Raw genomic sequence first — 19636 nt, forward strand, 5'->3', positions numbered from 1 at the left:
TTTAAACACTGTCTACATGCTGATGTATCCCAGCTCAGAACTCACCCCTGAATTCCAAACACATAGGTCCAATTGTCTTTCGGATATCTTCATGTGGATACCCACTGTAGGCAACACAAACTGAAAATGCCCAAGTCAAGCTCTTAATCTCCTCCACAAAGCCTTTTCATGGAACACTCCCCCAGAAATAATCAAATGTCATCATCTCAGGCTAACCTCTGCTTGCCTACTTATTTAAGACCATCACTCTCCCTCCCTCCCTCCGCACCCCCCATGTACCCCACTTTAATTTTCCCCTTAACATTTACTGCCATTTAACAAACTATACAGTTTATTTAGTTATCATTTTTATTGTTATCTCCCTCACTAAAATGTAAGCTCCACGAGGGCAGGACTTTTTGTCTGTTTGGTTTATTGCTGTACATCCTGCACCTAGAACAGTGCCTGGCACATCCTTGACACTCAAATTTTTGTTGAATGAATGCATAAATGAATAAATGGATGACTCTGACTTGGAAAGAAATGTCAGAAGGTAAGAAATACTAGCACTTCTTCCCTTTTTCGATTTGGTCTGCAAAGAAATGACCAACAGAGAAGGGTCATAGGAAGACAGAGTAAATCGTGAATCTTCTTCTCAGGCTTTGCAAGGGACTAGCATGGAGCAACCACAGCAAGGGGCTGGGGAAGGTGCCAAGGTAGGCATGGAAGCAGAGGCTGTGCCTGGAGGGAAAACAAGTCAGAGGCAGAGCCTTTGAAGGCTGAGATGCCAAGACCTCTAATAACCAGGACAACTGAGGCCACCCAGAATCACAGAGTGAGTGGCTACTGAGTGTGCTGGCATACGTTGCCCACAGAAATCAGCACAATGCTTGGGATTCTGACTCCACGAGAAGGCCAGCAGGACTGCAGGATAACGCTGTAAGAAAACAAGTCTCTGCCAGAGTTAGAAGAGGAAAATTACACATGTAAATAGAAATGCCAACAAGAAAGAGGGCTCTTCCTCCCACAGCTGTGAAAGGTAAGTGAGCCGTCACAGCTCAGTTAATTACAGCTGCATAAGACTGGGAAGGGTCAGAAACAGTGCTAGTTGGGAATTAGCAGGCTGAAGTGCTAATATCGTTTCAAAGGGAGCTCTGAATTAATTGACTGGACTCCAGTCCTATTTATAACCTAAGACACTAGGGAAATTAGTCCTGACTTGAAGAGAAAAGAGTCTGATTATATACTTAAAAAGAAGCTTTCTTATGGAACATATATATTAATAACGCCAAGGAAGCTGGGGAAACGTTTTTATTTGGCTTTTCATGAAATGGATGGTTTTAGAATAAAAATATTGGACTTCTGGTGAAATGGTTACATGTTAAAACAGCCAAAATAGAGGAACATGTCCTATAATAAGCACCCATTACCCAAGACTTAGTCAATGGCCTGGTTATCGTCTTGGCTAGGCCAGGAATTAGGGCAGAAAACATACTGGTGGTCAGTGTAGGTTTTCAGTGCCTTAGCATGTGCCCTACCACCTCCTTACTTCTAGAATAGATTCTTCCATGACTGGCTCCCAGAAACACGGCCGCCTCCTCCATCTTGCATTGCCACTATGTTGAATCATCAACATTTACCCATATATTGGAGAGTTCCCCATCCATAGTTTTCAGACAACCAATTATTATTGTTATTATGACTTATCACTTGATCATTTGCCTATTTTTTCAATAGGTATGTTGATTACAACTTTTCACTGGTTGTATTAACCCTCTAAAAAACATTATTACCTTAGGATAAAATCCTAGAAGATGACCCACTGATTCAACAATAATGGACATTTTAACACCTCTGAAACGGTACCAATTGCCCTCCAGACAGGTTGTGACTGAGCCAAGTTCTCTGGTCAGAAGAGAAGGATACAATACAGTTGATCTTTCCCAACCAATGGGACTGAAAAGTCCAAAAGTATCTGGGGCCACTGAAGCATGTGCCACAAAACCAATCACTGAAAAGCTCATTCTCTTCTATCAAAGGTGGGGTTCAGACCCTCAAGCAGACACCACCTCACCATGTGAGGCAAACCCTGCCATGTTCACATTTCTGCTTTCATAACTGACAGGGTCTAAATGCAGCAAATCAGCAGATGAGTGGGAAAAACACACAGTGAACACAGAGAATTCATAAGTGATAGGCTGGTGACAGGCAGCTTCAGCAGCTCTGACCACCCAAAGGGGTTCTGAGCCAAGGCAGGTAGTGAAAGTGGTTAACAGCTCACAAATGCTGTACACGTGGGTTATCTTGAAGACATATTTTATGTGAAAAGCTCAAAATTGAATTAAAGTCTGGCTTTAAAAACTTTACATTTTTCTGGAAAATTAACTTGTCTTCACTAACTTGGATCGTTGGTACCACTAGTCCTGCATCCCAATGGATGCTATACAGAACTATACACCCAGGATAAACCATCCACAGCTGAGAAAAGTTAAACTGATTCTTTATTCATTTAGCTGGCATAATTCTTCTGGCATACCTGCTCTGAGTAGTGTAAGGAAAACCTTGATTCTATGCACTTCTTGGCACTATTTGTGTGACCATGGGGAAAATATCTTGCAGGGACCTCGTGTCCTCAACTGTGAAGTCAAAAGTATGGGGTCAAGGACAGAGGCCAGGATGATGTCCAGATTTCCCTGATCCTGATTCTCACATTTTATGATTCTGCATTCAAAAGCAATTCTCACCTTCACAATGGTCTCCAAGGGCGGACGCTCTGTAACCCTGGTCACAAACACAGCGGAAGGAGCCCTCCGTGTTCCTGCACTGCCCATTACTGCAGAGGTGACGGTGCTGGCATTCATCAATATCTATGAGCAAGAGAGTAAAAAGAAACTTAGAAGTGGTGCTTTAAAAGTGAGTTTTTAATCATTCATGTAAAGGAGGTCTATAAACTATCTGGTTTCTAATTAATTTAGAATTTTCATTATGTGATTCAAACTGACCTCTAGTAAAAGGTCACTCATTAATATCCCTGTAGGGAAAACCAGATGAGTTTAAAATTTTAAGCAATGAGCTGAGAATCTCTACATATTAATTCCACTGGTCACTGATGAGGGGCAAATACTTGGCTGTAATCTGGGAATCACAACGAAGCTTCTTGGAATTCCTTCTATAGGTTCAAGTTTAACACTCTGAGTTTAAAAGCACTAAGGCCTGTGATAGTCTAAGCAGGGGTCAGCAAGCTACAGCCCACCACTGCCATTATAAATAAAGTTTTATTGGAAAATAGCACCACACATTCATATACTATCTGGCCCTTTACAGGAGAAGTTTGCTGACCCCCCTGATTGAAAAGTGTCATGGCGTGAAGGTCTTCTTTTTCAGTAATTTACCCTTTAGACCCCTAGCAATCAGGCTTCCACCTTCTCTCTCTCAATGATTTTCTGGGCAAATCTAATGGTCCTTCAAATGGGCTCTCAGCCCATTTGATACCTACATTGCTTCTGAATCTCTCTTGCTTGGCACACACATCCTCTGCTTAGAGATTATTTGTTTTGTAACCGCAATCCTGAGCTCAGGCTCACACACGTGCCTGCGTCATATCCACACACAAAAGGCATGATAATATATTGCATGTATTCCATCATTTACCTTCACCATCAGATTCTGGCTTTCCTGAGGCAGGGCCTCTGTCTACCGCATCTCTTTTTACTCCTTAGATGACCTAGCGTTTCAACAATCAGCAGGCACTTATTTCATGTTGTTTGCTGATCAACTTTATTCATCACATTTTGCATATGTGTATCTACTTCTGGCAGTGTGATTCTGCAAGAGTTAACACCACAGGGACCCTACACCACTGTTCTATCCTACTCTGCTTTATAGCATCATTCTGATCATCCTGGCATTTAGCACCTAACATTGGTTTGCCCCTATTTCTAACCTGGTGGGTGATTCTCCTGTGTCTGACTTATCTCTACGAGTGACATCTCTGGCTCTTCAAAAGGAAGGACTATGAACACGATAGTCTTATTACATTATGGGTGGACGTCTACCCTTATCACACACACTGTAAAGGTCAGGATTCATTAAATAAAGTATAAAAACTTTGAGAGGGACCAGAATCTAGAACAAATTACTTAATTTATCTGTGTACATGAGTGTGTTTGTGTGTGTTTGATCATTCTTCACCTCTAGATTAGGTATTGTAATGACTCTCTTTGTTCTAGAAAGGGATAATTGAAGAAGGTTATGATAATATTGGTAGATCCCTTTGTAGGACCACCATACATTGTCTCTTTTATAACACTACCTCAGGAGACCTTTCTACTTATTAAATATCTAAAGTTTACATACAGACATGGATATGATTTGTTTCCCTATAATAAAACAACTGATCAAGTACAATGTGTATTCTTAAATAAATGACGTTTAAATGACATTTCTTTTCAGGAACTCTGGACACTTGTGCTTGTCACTGGTGATACCATAGTATTTTCAAGCTCAGGAAGCATATACTTGTTGGGAAGTGAAGTACAGTTGACCCTTGAACAATGAGGGGGTTAGGGGGGCCAACCACCACACAGTCAAAAATTTGCATTTAATCTGACAGTTGGTCTTCTGTCTCCACAGTTCTGCATCTGAGGATTCAACCAACCACAGATCGTGTAGTACTCTACTAAGTATTCACTGAAAAAAATCTGCGTATAAATGGACACACGCAGTTCAAACATGTGTTGTTGAAGGGCCAATCTGTAATTCTGTATGAAGTTCAATGAAGAAAAATACTTCTTTTAAGTCTAAGGTCAACCCCAGTGAGGTCCAAAATCCTCACTATCACCTGTAGGAACAGGGTATATTTCACAAACTTTATCCCTGATTATAAGGGGGATGCTATTTCAGTCTTCCTGAAAAGTCTTGTTTAGTGATTATTTTTTTTTAAAGTAAGAATTTTAAAAAGCTCAATGCATACAAAAACTAGATCATTAATATTCCAAAACATAATACCCGGCTGACATAATTCGCTTCTGAGTGTTAATCCTATTAGGTGAAACTTTCAAATGATTTTAATACAATTGATTTTCGGCAAGTAAGGAATTACACAGAGTAACCATTTTTCTTTCCAATAGTAATGCCCAGCCACTGACCGCTAATACCTTAGTTTTCAAATTTAGACTTTTCCCATCCTGTTTCATTGACTTTCCTGACTTAAGTGTAAGTCCCTTGATTTCTGGCACAATAAAACAATCACGTAGGTAGTTTCTCAAAACCCACTCACTTTACTGAGTGCACATTTTTTTGTAGGCACGTGCCTTAAACTGCAATCACAGTAGTTCATGGTGCTACACTCCTACCTTCACACTGGTCTTTTGTTGCTGACAGCTGGTAGCCCTGCCCACAGGTACACCTGAAGGAGCCCTCGGTGTTCTTGCACTGCCCGTTTATGCACAGATTCCCTTGCTGACATTCGTCAACATCTGTAAACACAATGACAATTGTTTACATTAGTTCTTATATCTAAACACCCCATTAGCTAAAGTTTGAGACTGTAAACCAAGCTACTGCCCTCAAAGCCTTCCATTTCCAGGCTGGCCTTTTAAGGCATGAACCACAATAGAAACTTTTTAATGAGCAGAAAAAAAGGCTCTGCCCTTTCCAATGCATTCTGGGGTTATTATCACAAAAATAATAGTACTTCTCCTAGGTGAGGCACTCTACATTCTAGTTTGAATCAGCCCACCAGTGTACCAACCATCAACCTCAGTATGCTGAACTGTAGAAAAGAAATAATTACAAATAGATGATAAATTTATGATGAAGTAAAATTGTTTTCAATACAACATCAAGCTCTTTGCCATCTCTCTCTCTCTCATACTTTGGATATAGCACAAACACAATATGAAATATTTTAGAGTTGAAAAAAGAAAGAACCTCAGCACAAATGGCTACGAGGCAGTTTGCAGACCTGTAGAAGGCAGAAAAAAGTCAGAATTCAAACTCTCCCAAGAATTTAAAAAACAAAACCATAATGGAAGCAGTTATGGGAGGAAATAGAGATTTCTACTGTACTAGAAGAACCTGGAAAAGTATAAGGTCAAACAGTTGTGTTAAAGGACACTGAGCTCATTTTCAAAGTAACAAGGAAAGCCGAGAGGCATGATGTTTTGATGATAGATGTTGGAATGTCTAAGGAGAAAGTGATGAGTGAGGACTTTTTTTCAAATGCCTCGAATAAACATAGAGCTCTTGACTGAGAAAGAACATAATTCTTTATAAGTTTCCTAGTCGTGGATATGAATTTACACGAATGAAGACAAGCCTGGCCTCCTCAATACCTTGAACACTTGTGGTAGAAGCAGCGTGTGTTTTCTAAACGCTTTTGTTTGGCTGTCAGGTTGGTCTGATCTAATTAGACAGCGCTGTCTTGCCTTCTCTATGAGGATACAGCCTCAGAAGGTTCTGCTGAAGAGCTAGTCAGTTTGTAAGAGTTTATGATCATTAAAATATGGTAGGACTGAGCTTCACCACCTCCACCACAGGTCTGCTGTGAGGATTAGTGGAGACAATGGATGAAAACACACCAGCCCTGTACTCAGGGTGGGAGAGAGGAGTCCTGATCTTAAAAGAGCAGAACTTGTTTTAAGGAAATCACATCCTAAAGATCAATGTCTGACTAGTGCTTCCTTCTGAAAATATCCTGTTACTTAAAATGCATCTACAAGGTTTTTAAAAAATTTTTTTATCTAGCAGGTTCTTATTAGTTATCCATTTTATACATATTAGTGTATACATGTCAATCCCAATCTCCCAATTCATCCCACCACCACGCCCCTCTTCCACCACTTTCCCCCCTTGCATCTACAAGTTTTTGCCAGGAGAACTCAATTAACTGCACAGTCCTTTCCCTCAAGTATCACTGACAATTACCTGTTTCCTGAGCAAAGTTGCATTTCTTAACCTCTAGTGAGGCATTAACCTTTTGAATTTTACCTTCATGCAAGCAAGGTGTCAGGTTATGCTTCCTGAAAAAGCTCACATTGACTATTAATGTAATTGGAGTTCAGAAATTTGTTTCTGATTTAATTTCTTGCAGAAATTACTTGAGTTTACTAGAAACTTTTGTTTCACTTACTGTGAAGTTGATCCCTTTTGCTTATATATAATTCCTGGCTGCCAACTGTTGACTACCAATAGAGAAATTAAATAAGAATTTTGTCCTATGAATGATTTTACACCTTTCCAGCATTCTCAGTCTACTAGCTTTTCAAGTGGTCGACAGCAAAGACGAGCCCACACCATGTTTTCTTTCAGCACATTCTATAAAATACTTGCGACGTCAGTTCAAGAATTTAAGACCAACAATAGCTCATGTGGCTGGCTGGATCTCACGTAACGTCTGACAACGTTTTTAATGCTTTGGCCTCTTTTTGACTTTCTCAAAGAAGATGAAAAATTAAGCATTCCCATGTGAAGATGTCTGCAGCAAGACTATACCCTCCATTCCAAGTACTGTCAGGATACACCAGACATCTTACATAAGTTACTCATTTATGTTGGGAAGACTGTCAGAAGTAATTCATTATAAGTAATGATACACATATTTGGAAAAACTCGAGGCAACTCTGTTATCTTGAATGAGGTGATCTTTGGGTCTTTAAAAGGACACAGGAACAGAGGCAGCATAATTCTACACATTAAAAAGCATTTTTCCTTTTCTGATGAGGGACAAAATTCCTATGACAAAAGAATACTTTCTAATAAAATAGGCATGCAGGACAAATGTCTTCTCTCTCTTGTGCCAAGAGGTGAACAGAAAATATTATTCTTCACAAAAGGTATTTGTTTGTTTGGTTTTTTTAATCAATTTATTATTTTATTTTTATTTTGGCTGCGTTGGGTCTGTTGCTGCACGCAGGCTTTCTCTAGTTACGGCGAGCAGGGGCTACTCTTCATTGCGGTGTGTGGGCTTCTCATTGTGGTGGCTTCTCTTTTTGCGGGGCACGGGCTCTAGGCGTGTGGGCTTCAGTAGTTGTGACTCTTGGGCTCTAGAGCGCAGGCTCAGTAGTTGTGGCGTACGGGCTTAGGTGCTCTGTGGCATATGGGATCTTCCCGGATCAGGGCTCGAACTCGTGTCCCCTGCATTGGCAGGCAGATTATTAACCACTGTGCCACCAGGGAAGTCCCAAAATGTATTTCTTTAAGGGACTTTTTGCCCATATTACTATGATAAGTCCTGCTCAGAGTTAAAATAGAGACTATCTCTAGGGTATTTATACATTTAGTACATACAGCACTAAAATGTACAAAGAAATACAAAGATACAAATAAGTAATGGATTAATACACTAGATAATGTATTTACAACCTGAAAAGAGTTGTCAATACATTGAGTGAGGTGAAGACACAGTCAATGCGGTGCTGTTTCCTCTGCCTGCTAAGGTTTTCTCCCCTCTGTATTCAATATTTTAAGACCAAGTTCAAATAGTGACACCTCTGCAAAGCCTTCCCAGAAGCATGCAATCTGAATTAGTCACACACTTCTTGGCTTCAGCAGAACTTTGTACATGCCTATTATTCGGTGAATAACAACATCTACCACAAAATGTCATGCTCTGCCCCTGCCTTATATCTCATCCTCCATGTATTATCTCTGATATCTCATTACCCTATATTATCTCATGCAATCCTCACATCAACCCTCACAGATGCCATCATTGTTACCTTCTTGCAGATGAGCAAGTAAGCCCTGGTGAAATGAGATAACTTATCCAAGCTAACACAGCTTCAGAGTATCACAGCTAGAATATGACATACTGCCTTTTAAAAGAAAAAACCCCGAAACTCCAGACTTATTTAGATTTCACCAGTTTTTCTATGCAGGTCCTCTTTCTGTTCCAGGATCCAATCCAGGGGAACACATTATATGCAGGTGTCTCATCTCTCCAGTCAGTCTTTCCTTGTTTTGACAACGTCAATTGCCTTGAGGATATGGGCCAGAATTCCACAGAATGTCCCCAATTTGGACTTGTCTGATGTTTTTCTCATGATTAAGACAGGGGTTACAGGTTTTTGGAAAGAATAGCACAGAGGTAAAGTGCTTTGGTCCTCACTTAATGTCAGGAGTACATGACATTCACATGACATCACTGACAACTTAACTTTCATCACTTAGTACTTCACTGTCTCCAATTATCTGATGCAGGTTTGCATCTCTTCCAATGCGTAATAGTTCTTTGAGAGATTTCAGCCTCTTGGTAACATATGCAGTGCCTGGAACGTGTTGGTTCCTTCATACACTTGAGAGGAAGGAAAGGAAGGATGAATAGAAGCTTCTGCAGCAGCCCAGCAGAGTGCCCCAGAGACTAGAAAATACGAGTGTTCCTAGGGGTGGCATCAATTGATGGTGTGAATTCTCAGGTAGTAGGGAGACTGACTAGAGAGGAGCAGGCTCATCTGGGATGGCAATGCCAAGAGGAAGACGGTGGTAATGAGTCATTCATTCAACATGTATCTACTCTGTGCATTTTCCCTCTAGAGAGTCCAATCCTCGAATTTTAGGGATGACATGATATCAGGAAACCTGAGATTATCTATCCAAGGTTGTATAGTGAATCCCTGGAAGAGCCAGGATTCAGGTCAGTAGTGAGGAAGAAGATCGGTGTGCAGGGCAGGATAATTATGAGCAAGTACTTGAGTCAAAATAAGCACAGAATATACCCAGGGCAGTTGTGACATCAGTTGGATGGGACAGAGATTGCAAACTGAAGAAAGCAGTGGTGACAAATCTGGAATATGAAGTGCGGGCTGATTACAAGGGTTTTTATGAATAAGCAGATGAGAAGAAGCAGGCAGACTGGGAAGAGAAAGTAACATGACAGGCAATAAACCAGATATAGCAATCAAATTAAGATTAACAATGGCTTCTAATGCTGAGACCTTCAGCCACCATTAGTCCTGTATGTAAGGAAGATATAATACCTTTCAAGTGATTCTCATGTTTAACTTTTTCTGAGGAGATGCCCAGCTTAAGGATTCAGAAGGAAAGCTGCGGATGTGGGAAAGGACCAGGAGAAAAGGGAGATGTGCCTACTTCATACACTCTCCTGGGAGTGGACAGTATTTTGCTGTATGGAAGGAGTAAGGCAGCAAATTCAGACGTCTGTGAACTCCCTACTGCCAGTGGAAGATGCTTCAATTCTTACAGGTCAGTAGTGGGGTATCTGTTTACTGCTTCCCTACCACAGTGATAAATTAACCACTACCCTAGATCCTTCACTTTCATTGAGACAGTAAAGAAAAATTTTTTTACTTATTTCCTCTTTCTCCCTTTGAAAGAGCATGCTTTTAGGTATAAAAGTGATGGAAGAGAGCAGAAGGGAAACAATCCATAGATTTAACCACAGAAAAAATGAAAACTTCTTAAAAAATTGTTTAAAAAATTAGCAAAACCTTGGACAAGTTACACTAATATTCTAAAGAAAACGGTATACGTTAAATATATACACTGTACATAGGTTTATATATATATATATCCTATATATAAAGTGTTCATACACATTGACTTAAAAACTTGATTAATGGGAAAAGATATTAACAAATTTACAAAAGAGGAAATATAAATGTTTAACAGATGTATGAAATAAGTGTTTAATAATTAGAAGTGTTTAGGAAATTAGCACATAAAATACATATTAAATCTTTTAGAATTAAATCTTTTAGAATTAAATCTTTTAAAATTAGAAATTAGTGTTCTTCCACTTTAATAGTTAAACACAGAACATTTTGCCTGATTATTCCACTTTTATAAATAAGGAAGTAATCCGAAAATTCAGGCAAAGGTTTATTTTTTAAAGAGATGCCTGTTAGGTTTTATTTTTACATAATAATCAGAAGCTGGAAAAAGTATGTTGTTCAACACCTGAAGAACAGCAAGAAAATGGTGACACAGCAATACACCGGGATATTACACTGCCTTTAAAAACTAATGTTTGAAAAGAGTTATTAATGAAATGTAAAATGCTCATGATATACTATTAAATGACAAAAAGCAAGATAGAAAACTGTACACAGAACATAATGATATAAAATATCCATGAGATACGAATATCCACAAATGAGGTGGAAAGATTACTTTATCTTTTTTACCTTTCTGCATTTGCTACATTTTGTATAGCAAATGCATGTTTTTTAATAGCAATTGTATCGAAATAAAAATCACACACCACATAATTCATCTATTTAAAGTGTACAATTCAATAGTTTTTAGTGTATTCACAGAGTTGTACAACCGCATGTATTGTTTTTATAACTGGAAAAAACAAAACAGATCTGTGGTTTACAGATGTTCTCTAAAAAAACACTGTTTTTCTCTATGTAAACAGATAGGGTCTGTATTTAATCACCATGAGGAGTCACTTTCAAAGATGCCAACCAAAATGTGCTCCAAGTAGCTCAATCAAAATAAATGACAGGTAGTATGTTTCCCTTTTTTAAGGCTAGTTACTCTAATATGTTTTTAAGTGCAGTTCAAATAAAAATGAGACATCTGATCACAGTATTTACCTTTACAGTGCTTGTGGTCTGGAGTTGGGGTATAGCCCTTGTGGCACGAACACATGTAGGATCCTTCGAGGTTGGAGCAAGTACCATTTGTGCAGATATCTGGTTCCAGGCATTCATCCACATCTTAAAGAATGGGGTATAATGGAAAGGGGAAAAAAAAGACAAAGAGGAAAAAAAGAAATAAAACATAAATAAAGTTGAATTTGGTTAGAAATAGTGGATCTTCTAAAGAGGGGCAGATTCTTTTCCTTTTTTTGGCCGCACCATGCGGCTTCTGGGATTTTTAGTTCCCCAACCAGGGATTGAACCCAGGCCCTCAGCAGTGACAGTGTGGAGTCCTAACCACTAGACCACCAGAGAATTCCCAAGAGGGGCAGGTTCTTTGAGATAAGCTTTCAAATTAGCGCTTAAGAGGAAGAGAAGCTCTGGTATGAGGTATGTGTATGATGGTTCCATGGCTTAATTTACTTTCTGCAAAGTAACTCAAAAAAGGAACCAAACATGCTCTACAAATAAACTCAATGGAAGGCTTGTTTTAGAGGGGAAGGAGGAAGAGAGGATAGATGTAGAGCAACATCCCCTGCAAGATAAAATATTCCAAAGAACCAAAGATGTGTGGAGGTCTAGTTAGGGAACTGATGAACTTCAGTAGAATGTCAGCGTTCACCGAAACAAGAGATATGACTCATGACCCAGAAAAACCATGGGAAAGTTTTAACAGAAAGGTGAAAAAAAATTAGGCAAAACATTCTAAGATGGCATTGAATCAGTGATTAAAGAAAAAAACACAATCTAAGGGACAAACATAAGCCTACTGGGTAGTGTGAAGGTGGGGTATAGGCTGAAGAGGCAGATACAATAATAATATCTAATCTTTTTTTTTTAACATCTTTATTGGAGTATAATTGCTTTACAATGGTGTGTTAGTTTCTGCTTTATAACAAAGTGAATCAGTTATACATATACATATATCCCCATATCTCTTCCCTCTTGCATCTCCCTCCCTCCCACCCTCCCTATCCGCCCCCCTCTAGGTGGTCACAAAGCACCGAGCTGATCTCCTTGTGCTATGCGGCTGCTTCCCACTAGCTATCAATTTTACATTTTTTTTTTTTAGATTCCATATATATGCGTTAGCATACAGTATTTGTTTTTCTCTTTCTGACTTACTTCACTCTGCATGACAGACTCTAGGTCCATCCACCTCACTAAAAATAACTCAATTTCATTTCTTTTTATTTACAAGCAGCTCATGCAGTCCAATATCAAAAAAACAAACAGCCCAATCCAAAAATGGTCAGAAGACCTAAACAGACATTTCTCCAAAGAAGATATACAGACTGCCAACAAACACATGAAAGAATGTTCAACATCACTAATCATTAGAGAAATGCAAATCAAAACTATAATGAGGTTATCACCTCACACCAGTCAGAATGGCCATCACCAAAAAATCTACAAACAATAAATGCTGGAGAGGGTGTGGAGAAAAGGGAATCCTCTTGCACTGTTGGTGGGAATGTAAATTGATACAGCCACTATGGAGAACAGTATGGAGGTTCCTTAAAAAACTAAAAATAGAACTACCATATGACCCAGCAATCCCACTACTGGGCATATACCCTGAGAAAACCATAATTCAAAAAGAGTCATGTACCACAATGTTCATTGCAGCTCTATTTACAATAGCCAAGACATGGAAGCAACCTAAGTGTCCATCGACAGATGAGTGGATAAAGAAGATGTGGCACATATATACAATGGAATAATAGCTAATCCTTATCAGGAACTTACTGTATGAAGGCACTGAAGGCTTTACACATATCCTCTCATTTAATGCTAACAAAATCCATATGGGTTAACCCTTCACGGAGGACGGAACTGAGCTTTAAAGAAGTTCAAAGCTTGTCCAAGGCCACATGGTTAGAAACTGACGGCTCAGATTTGAACTCAGTCAGCCTAACTCCAAAGACCATCTTTTAAACTGTAAGGTTCTGTCATAGGCAAAGTTAAGTCTAGAGACAGAAAAAGTTAAACAGAAAAAGCATGACTTTGTTCTTATGATTTGCTAACACAGCATTTTTATCAATAGTCATTATCTAAGTGTTCACTGATTTCATTCAAGAAACTTTCCTTAAGCTCCTATTAGAATATTGTTAATTCAAAAAGAAAAATTTGAGTTCTGTGCCCCATTTGAATGCCCCTGGGTAAGTCCACTGTATATTGCAGAAAGAAGGTATATAATGTAGCATAAAAAATCAAAAATTTAAAGAGAAAAAACTTCAACCATAAAGTACCAAAAATATACACAGCATCACAATTTATACTTAATTTTACAGTGGGCTACAACTTAATCAAAGTATTTTATACATAAGGCAGACAAACAATAAAAAGGAAAAGGCTCTTGATTGTATCCCTTTCATTTCACAATGCTTGCCACAAAAGCAATACAGCTTTCCACCTCAGTATTAACAGAGAATCACAAGCACATTAACAGAGACCTAGTTTTAAGTCAGCAATCATTCATTTGCACTGCATTTCATTAAAACTGTACTCTATCTTTTCCTTTTTTACAATGGAATTCAGAAGTAGAGTATTACCAAAATAAGGCACCGGGGATCTTGTGTGTGTGCACGTGTGTGTATGCCATACGCATACTGAAAACAGTCAAGTAATTGACACTGCCTAGGCGTTCTGCCTTGCTTTCACAACATCACTAATTATAGTAGAGTGACCCTATTCCATTACAAACAAAAATTGTAACACTTTCAGACTGACTCATTATCCATCCTTTCTTTGGTTGCGGGAGTCCACTTTTGTAAACACTGAAAGCAAACTACTTCAAAGAAGAAGCCAAACACTGGAGCCAAAATAAATAATGGGACAGAATGAACATAGACGTTGGGCATGGAAATTCCAGCAGCAATGCAAAAATGTCATGTCTAGGATCTGGTTTGGTTTCAAAAATATTAACAAGTTGAAAAATGTATCAATTGCTCTTTTTAATTTTTCATGCACCAGAGAGTGTGATTTATAAGACTGCAGAATATAACAGTAAAATTAATTTCTCTTAAAGTAAATTAACAGGCATTGCAGATTACCATTCAGGAGGTACTTATAAAACTTCTATTTTACCAGGCTACTACCATGATTAACGATGAAGCAGAATGCTTTGAAATATCCAGGAGACCCTGATGTGTTTATTCTTTACTTACTACAGTCATAAATGCATGGAACCAGAATCCTGTAGATAGAACAGTTTGAGTTGAATAAGTACATGAGCTTAGTGGCACTTATGCTCTTAAGGAGATAATGATATATAGTAAAATATCAGTAAAAATGTACAAACCTCCAGCTATAAAATAAATGTCATGGTGATGTAATGTACAGCATGGTGACCATAGTTAGTAACACTGTATTGCGTACTTGAAAGCTGCCAAGAGAATACAGTTGGCCCTTGAAGAACATGGGTTTGAACTGTATGCATCCAATTACACATGGATTTTTTTCAACAGTAAATACTACAGTACTACATGATCCGTGGTTGGGAGAAACCGTGGACACAGAGGGCCAACTATAAGTTATATGCAGATTTTCAGCTGCACAGAGGGTTGGTGCCCCTAACGCCTCACTGTTAGAGGGTCAACTGTGGATCTTAAAAGTCTTCATCACAAGAAAAAAAAATTTGTAACCATGTATGGTGATGGATGTTAACTAGACTTATTATGGTGATCATGTTGCAATGTATACAAATATTGAATCATTTTGTACTCCTGAAATACAATGCTATCTCACAATTATATCTCAATTTAAGGAAAAAAAAGAATCTCTATACAGAAGGAAGGTGTCTAGAGTGGAGTCTCACTTGGTGGATGTAAAGGGAATGAAATAAACTCAGTGTTGTATCTTTAGCCAGACCTCTCTCCTTAACTGCTCATCACCACAGCTACGATCTTAGAAATTAATTTTACTGTTATATTCTGTTAGTTTACTGGGACATCTCTATTTGATGTCCCACAGTCCTCATGGCCCAAACTGATCCTTTTCCTGCCTTCTCTTTATGCTGTCTTTCATGTCAATATAGGCTACCACGACCCACTCAGATGTCCAAGTCAGAAACTTGGGGGTCATCCCTTCTAGATTCCTTACTCTCCCTCTTTCCCCACATTCAATTTACTACCAAGTCATGTAAATTCTACTTACAAATCTCTCTCAAATACACCCAACTTTACTTCATTCCCACCACTACCATTATCTCTCACCTGGGTTACTGGCATAATCTTTTGTTTCTCTATTTAAAGTTTGACCCTATCAAATCCATTATCCAAATTGCAGCCACAGCAATATTTCTAAAATACAAATCTGACCAATGATGTTGTTCCTCTACTTGAAAAACTTTCAATCGTTTCCAGGGTTTTTCAATTCAGTCAAGGATACAGTACAAACTTGTGGGGCCCTGAATGGTACTGACAGAAAGTCAGGCACCCATAATCCCTAGTTCTAACCCTTGGGAGGACCAATGCCATGGGAAACAAGGTGGTCTCTACCCACCCTACTATCTACCACCCAACACCCACAGCCCCTTACCCCTGCAGCAGAGGGAGATGGTTATGTCTCTGTTTTCTGTATTGGAGCTCAAAACTCATTCTAGGATTACAGTCTTATAGAAGAGTTGTATCACCCAAATTCTTACACGCATAATACATAATGAGTTCAAAAGGGAAACTGTCCATAGAAAAATGGGTCACAAATTCAAGAAAAACAATTTACCAATGGGCTTTGGGGACATAATTTGGCATGTGCCATTCATGAATTAATTAAACCTCCCACAGTAAGGAAGTTGCCAGGAGTTTACTAGGTCAGCAATTTGTGGATGACTGTTAACGAGTTTATGAATCCACCTCACTGTACTATCACCCAATCCAAATTAATCCTTCTCATCCACAATACTTTGAATGACTCTCACAAATGCCTGGGGAAAACTGGATATGCCACACCTATAGGATTTCCTGATTCCTCCTCTAATAACCCTATCATAAGAGGCAGTCAGAGGCATAATTTGTCCTTAATGAACCTGGCTGATTTTTATGATCATCACATCCTTTAAAAAATGTTTCACCTCATCATTGGAATCTTGCAGTCTACAGTTCTTTTCCAAGATCAACATGAAGTTCAGTGGTCATTAGTTCCCGAACTCCACCTTCTTTCCTCTTTGGGGGGAAATGAGGACATTAATCTCTCTCCAGGTCCTGGGCAACTTTCCATTCTCCACAATTTCACAAAGATGATTCCCAGCTGGCCAGCAATCCCACCTGCAAATTCTCTCATTGCCTAGAGAGGTACTTCCTCTGGGTCAGGAACCCTTTTGAAATTTCCCTTCCTAATATCCTGGGAACAAACCAGACAGCCCGAAGCCCCTCTGTGGTGGGCAGGACCTCTGAAGTTCTAAGGGTCCGCAGTGGCCACCTTCCCACAGGCCAGCCCGTGGCTGCACTGACCCCTTCCACTTCACCCACCTTGCGGTTGGTCAGAATAGGGTCCAGAGCAAGAGTTTACCTGCATTACTTCCTTTACTACCAAGGACATGAATCTGTCAACACGGTGAACCAGTCATTTTTCTGAAGCCATTCAACCTCATGTAATTCATTAGTGACCAAGAGACTTCAGTGAGTGAGCACCATTTGATATGGGAAGAAAACATCTTATCCTATCACCATGCTACATGAAAATACAGGATTACTCCCCACACAAACATTACTTCAATTATCCCTCAACTATTCTTCACACAGTCTTTACATTGGGTTGGCCAAAAAGTTCATTCAGATTTTTCTGTAACATCTTATGGAAAAACCCGAATGAACTTTTTGGCCAAACAAATACTAAAGATGATGGGAGAACGTATTTGACAGAAGAGCAAGCATGGCGGAGAGACCTTCAAGATGGCGGAGTTGTAAGATGTGGAGATCACCTTTCTCCCCACAAATATATCAGAAATACAACTACATGTGGAACAACTCCTACAGAACCCCACTGAATGCTGGCAGAAGACCTCAGACTTCCCAAAAGGCAAGAAACTCTCCACGTACCTGGGCAGGGAAAAAGAAAAAAACAGAGACAAAAGAATAGGGACAGGGCTTCCCTGGTGGCGCAGTGGTTGAGAGTCCGCCTGCCGATGCAGGGGACACGGGTTCGCGCCCCGGTCTGGTAAGATCCCACATGCTGCGGAGCGGCTGGGCCCGTGAGCCATGGCCGCTGAGCCTGCAGGTCCGGAGCCTGTGCTCCGCAACAGCAGAGGCCACAACAGTGAGAGGCCCGCATACAGCCAAAAAAAAAAAAAAAAGAAAAAGAAAAAAGAATAGGGACAGGAGCTGCACCTCTGGGAGGGAGCTGTGAAGGAGGCAAGGTTTCCACACACTAGAAGCCCCTTCTTGGGCAGAGACTGCGGGTGGCGGAGGGGGGAAGCTTCAGAGCCGTGGAGGAGAGTGCAGCCACCGGGGTGCGGAGGGCAAAGCGGAGAGATTCCCGCACAGAGGATCAGTGCCGACCAGCACTCACCAGCCCGAGAGCCTTGTCTGCTCACCAGCTGGGACAGGTGGGGTCTAGGAGCTGAGGTCAGATCCCAGGGAAAGGACTGGGGTTGGCTGTGTGAACACAGACTGAAGGGGGCTAGTGTGCCACAGCGAGCCTGGAGGGAGTCCGGTAAAAAGTCTGGAACTACCTAAGAGGCAAGAGACCATTGTTTCAGGGTGTGCGAGGAGAGCAGATTAAGCGCACTGCCTAAATGAGCTCTAGAGACGGGCGCGAGCCGCGGCTATCAGCGCACACACCAGAGATGGGCATGAAACACTAAGGCTGCTGCTGCAGTCACCAAGAGGCCTGTGAGCAAGCACAGGTCACTATCCACACCCCCCTTCCGGGGAGCCTGTGCAGCCCGCCACTGCCAGGGTCCCGTGATCCAGTGATGTCACATTGGCCTCTGCAGCCACAGGCTCACCTCGCATTCCATACCCCTCCATCTTCCCGGCCTGAGTGAGCCAGAGCCTCCTAATCAGCCACTCCTTTAACCCATCCTGTCTGAGCAAAGAATAGAAGCCCTCAGGCGACCTACATGCAGAGGCAGGGCCAAATCCAAAGCTGAACCCTGGGAGCTGTTTGAATAAAGAAGAGAAAGGGCAATCTCTCCCAGCAGCCTCAGGAGCAGCAGATTAAACCTCCACAATCAACTTGATGTACCCTGCATCTCTGGAGTACCTGAACACACAACTAATCATCCCAAAATTCAGGCGGTGGACTTTGGGAGCAACTACAGTTGGGGTTTGCTTTCTGCATCTAATTTGCTTCTGGTTTTATGTTTATCTTAGTTTAGTATTTAGAGTTTATTATCACTGGTAGATTTGTTTATTGATTTGGTTGCTCTCTTCCTCTTTTTTAATATATATATTTCTTTCCTTTTTCTCTTTTTGTGACTGTGTATATGTGTGCTTCTTTGTGTGATTTTGTCTGTATAGCTTTGCTTTTACCATTTGTCCTAGGGTTCTGTCTGTCCATTTTTGTGTTTCTTTGTTTTTTTAGAATAGTTTTTGTTATCATAGCTATTTGATAACAAAATAGCTATCATAGCTATTTTATCATAGCTATTTGTCAGAATAGCTCTTGTTATCACTGGTGGATTTGTTTTTTGGTTTGGTTGCTCTCTTCTTTCTTACCTTTTTTTTCCTTTTATTACTTTTAATTTTTTTAAATAAATTTATTTATTTATTTTTGGCTGTGTTGGATCTTAGTTGCTGCACGGGCTTTTCTCTAGTGGCAGTGAGTGGGAGCTACTCTTCATTGTCATACGCGGGCTTCTCACTGTGGTGGCTTCTCTTGTTGTGGAGCATGGGCTCTAGGCACACAGGCTTCAGTAGTTGTGGCCTGTGGGCTCTACAGTGCAGGCTCAGTAGTTGTGGCATACGGGCTTAGCTGCTCCGCACCATGTGGGATCTTCCCAGACCAGGGCATGGACCTGTGTCCCTTACATTGGCAGGTGGATTCTCAACCACTGTGCCACCAGGGAAGCCTTATTACTTTTTAAATTTTTAATAATTTTAAAAAAT

At 40.2% G+C, this 19636-nt stretch overlaps 1 protein-coding gene across 13 annotated transcripts in view; it reads right to left on the bottom strand.

Moving 5' to 3' along the window:
• The window catches only part of LTBP1 (latent transforming growth factor beta binding protein 1), a 424584-nt gene that overhangs the window by 89332 nt on the left and 315616 nt on the right, over positions 1–19636 (bottom strand). For all 13 annotated transcript variants that reach the window (XM_030857973.3, XM_030857970.3, XM_030857967.3 and 10 more), the window contains 3 exons: positions 11541–11663; positions 5334–5456; positions 2724–2846 (listed from right to left, as the gene is read on the bottom strand). In XM_030857973.3, the coding sequence (XP_030713833.1) occupies positions 2724–2846; positions 5334–5456; positions 11541–11663 (369 nt within the window). The remainder of the gene's footprint in view (positions 1–2723; positions 2847–5333; positions 5457–11540; positions 11664–19636) is intronic.

The sequence above is a fragment of the Globicephala melas genome, chromosome 12, assembly GCF_963455315.2.
Source record: "Globicephala melas chromosome 12, mGloMel1.2, whole genome shotgun sequence".
In the NCBI taxonomy this organism is placed as follows: domain Eukaryota; kingdom Metazoa; phylum Chordata; class Mammalia; order Artiodactyla; family Delphinidae; genus Globicephala; species Globicephala melas.